The 3,672-nt window shown below is 50.6% G+C and overlaps 1 protein-coding gene across 1 annotated transcript; it reads left to right on the top strand.

The window, feature by feature from the left end:
- The first annotated feature begins 1,163 nt into the window (after window positions 1-1,163).
- NBL1 (neuroblastoma 1, DAN family BMP antagonist) lies at window positions 1,164-3,153 on the top strand. The gene is made up of 3 exons (XM_006883584.1): window positions 1,164-1,342; window positions 1,459-1,570; window positions 2,860-3,153. Exons 1-3 carry the CDS (start codon window positions 1,173-1,175, stop codon window positions 3,151-3,153), a joined length of 576 nt encoding a protein of 191 aa, XP_006883646.1. The 5' UTR covers window positions 1,164-1,172.
- Window positions 3,154-3,672: the final 519 nt, after the last annotated feature.

The raw sequence follows: 3,672 nt of genomic DNA, 5'->3' as shown, positions 1-3,672 counted from the left end.
GCTAGCTTTATGATTGTTGCTGTGTTCAGACCTAGGGCTTTGGCTGTTGTCATTGACAGTGTGGGGCCATGCCACTGAGGATTTTCCTTGGTTTTGCTGACTCACTGCTGTATCAACACTGCTGTCCTTTTCTAGCAATTGATTTTTCCTTTTGATGTAAGTATGCCATGGTCTCACCATCCAAAGAAAATCTGAATGTATTTCTTCTAAGATTGATTTGTTTGTTCTACTGGCAGTCAATGGTATGTTCAGTAACCTTTTCTGGCATCATAGCTCGAAGGTATCAGTTCTTCTTTTTCCCTGTCTAGTTTCCACGTGCACATAAGGCAGTTGAAAATGCCATGTCGTGGGTCAGGTGCACCTTAGTCATCAAAGTGACAACCAGCTAACAAAGGAGGGTGTTCTGGGCCGTGAGAGGTTTTCGTGTAATACTTTGTTAAATCTTCATGTTGTTGTTGTGTTGTTGTTACGTGCCATCTAGTCAAATACTACTCCCTATGAACTTGCGACCCTATGAACAATAGCTCTGAACCCTGCCCTAACCTGAGCCAATTTCACCGCCTCTGACACATTTGACCCCATTGCCACAGTCACTGTGTCAATTCATCTGATCCATTATCCTCTTCTGTGTTGTCCATTCACCCTTCCAAGCATCATGTCCTTCTCCAAGGACTGGTCCCTTCTGTCCACATGCCCAAAGTATGTGAGACGGAGTTTCAAAATCCTAACCTCCAAGGAGCAGCCTGTTTCACCCTCTCCAGGATAGGCCTATTTGTTCTCTTGGCAGTCCATGATATGTTCAGTACTCTTCTCCAGCACCACAACTCAAAGGCATCAATGATTCTTCTGTAATCTTTAGTCATTATTCACCTCTTTGATGTATAGCAAACAATTGAGAAGACCATGGCCTGGATCAGGTGCACCTTAGTATCTAGACTGACATCGTTCCTCTTCAACACTCTGGAGAGGTCTCTGACAGCAGGCTTTCCTAATGCAGTTTGTCTTTTGATTTCCTGGTTGCTGGTGCCAAGAGTGTTGACTGTGGACCCGAGCAAGCAGAAATTGTTAACAATCTCAATTTCTTCTCCATCTATCATGATGTTGCCAATTGGCCCAACTGGTGAGAATCTCTGCTGCCTGTGCTCAGTTCTAGGACTCTGGAGGCCACGGGAATGATGCTTCGGGTTCTGGTGGGGGCTGTCCTCCCCACCATGCTGCTGGCTGCCCCGCCACCTATCAACAAGCTGGCCCTGTTTCCAGATAAGAGCGCATGGTGCGAGGCCAAGAACATCACCCAGATCGTTGGCCACAGCGGCTGTGAGTCCAAGTCCATCCAGAACAGGTGGGGTCTTCAGCTGACGGTGAGAGGACAGGGGCTCAGCAGGGAGGAAGAGGAGCGGGCTGTCCATCCTTGCCCTCCGCACAGTGACTCAGTTATGGTGGCCTCTTCTCCCACAGGGCATGCCTGGGACAGTGCTTCAGCTACAGTGTCCCCAACACCTTCCCACAGTCCACAGAGTCCCTGGTGCACTGTGACTCCTGTATGCCGTCCCAGTCCATGTGGGAAATTGTGAGTACCATCCATCCCACTTACCTCTCTGTCTAGAGCCTGCCTGACCTTGGTCTTCCTCCTAAGAGGGTCCTTAGGCAACATCATGATAGATAAAGACTGAAATTGTCAATGACTTCCTCTTACTTGGATCCACAATCAACACCCTTGGTACCAGCACCAGTAGTCAAGAAATCAAAAGATGTATTGGGAAAGTTTACTGTCAGAGACATCTCCGTGATGTCAGTTTGAAGATTAAAGTCAATCTGATTCATAGTCTTTCCAGTCACTTGCTATGCCTATGAAAGCTAGACAGTGAATACAGATGGCAAAAGAAAAATCAAGTCCTTTGAGTTATGGTGCTGGAGAAGAGTACTGAATGGTCCATGGACTGCCAGAAGAACAAACTATGTCTTGAAGAAGGTACAGCTGGGGTGCTTCTTGGAGGCAAGGATGGTGAAGATTTGTCGCACACACTTTGGGCATGTGGCTAGAAAAGGGTGTTTCTTGGAAAGGGCCATCATGTGACGAAGGTGAAAGATCAGCAAAAGAAAGGAAGACCTTCAACCAGTTGGACTGACGCAGTGACGGCAGCAGCGGGCTCAGATATGTGAGATGATAAGGATAGTGCTGGACTGGACAGGGTTCAGATCTGTTGTTTATAGGGTCCCTGTAAGTCATACAAGGCTTGACAGCACATAATAAAAACAAAGTTTTAAGGAGTTTATACAAAATAAAACATCAGTTAGGGTCCTGCGATGGGACACTTTTGAGACAGTGAAGCCTGGTTTCAGATATAAGGTTGAGAAGAGGTTAACTGGACAAAATTTAGGGCAGGCAGCGGGGGCAGCGAGGTTTGAGTGAGAACCTTCCAGGCAGAGGGAAAGAATTAGATGGAGTGGGGTTAGTTTGTGGTGTAAGGTTAAGGATGAAAAGTTGACCAGGGGTCGCCTGAAAGTCCCTAGGTGGCCTTAAGAAGGACTCAGGATTTTTCTCCTGTGTGCAGTTGGAAGCATAGACGGGCCTTTTAAGCAGCAGAAATAGTAGGTCACAGTTGGATTTTTCCCTGGGGGTAGCCTCTGGCTGCTGTTTGGGGTGAGTGGGAAAGTGGCAGGAGTGGACTTGAAGGGGACAGGTCAGGTGGCTTCTGCAGGGACTCTGCCCCATCTTTCCCAACTCCGAATGGACCCACAGAGTTAACTGGGTCCAAGTACCCCATTGGATGAGCTGTGGGGTACTTGATCCCATGAGGTGCTCCTCCCTTTAGGATCTTCCTGCCCTAACCCTTCTCTTCTCTGTCCTGCTCCCAGGTGACCCTGGAGTGCCCTGGCCATGAGGAAGTGCCTCGAGTGGACAAGCTGGTGGAGAAGATTCTGCGCTGCAGCTGCCAGGCGTGTGGCAAGGAGCCCAGCCACGAGGGCCTGAGTGTCTACGTGCAGGGCGAGGATGGGCCGGGCACCCAGCCTGGCGCGCACCCCCACACCCACCCTCATGCTCACCGTCACCCTCACTCCCACCCTCACCCCCATTCTGGTGGGCAGATCTCTGAGCCCGAGGACCCCCCAGGGGTCCCCCACACGGAAGAGGACGGGGCTGAGGACTGAAGCCCTGACTTTCCTCCCCTCTCATCCCCTGTGGAATGTTGGGTCTCACCCTCTGGGGAAGAGTTGGGGGGAGGCCAAAGCCCCCCTCTGGCACCAGATGGACTCGAATGCAGACTTGGACTTGGAATGTTGCCCTGTTGCCATGGTGATCTGGAGCCGAGGGTGGGAGCCAAGCTGCACATTTTAATATATTAAGAATGAGGGGAGGAAGTTGAGGTCTTCAGATCCCTTTTTTGGGAGGGATTCCACTTCCTTTCTGCCTTCTCAGATATACCCATGGCAGGGGGTAAATATTGGCAAAGCTGCTTAGATGGGGGTGAGGCCATCCAAGATGGGGAGCACCTGGCCAATACCCCACTGCCAGTGGTGGGGCAGGGCCCCTGGGGGCACCGATGGTGGAGTTGGTCCCTGGAACAGAAGGAGGACATGCCAGAAGCAGCAGACTTTAGGGGAGGCTGGGTCCTTAGTAGGGAGCCCATTGGTAGAAGCAGGAAGGTCCACCTTACAGGTGCCCCAAAG

Source organism: Elephantulus edwardii, unplaced genomic scaffold, assembly GCF_000299155.1.
Source record: "Elephantulus edwardii isolate Elephantulus edwardi_28Jun2011 unplaced genomic scaffold, EleEdw1.0 scaffold00028, whole genome shotgun sequence".
NCBI classification, from domain to species: domain Eukaryota; kingdom Metazoa; phylum Chordata; class Mammalia; order Macroscelidea; family Macroscelididae; genus Elephantulus; species Elephantulus edwardii.
This window is presented reverse-complemented; position numbering and strand designations above follow the sequence as displayed.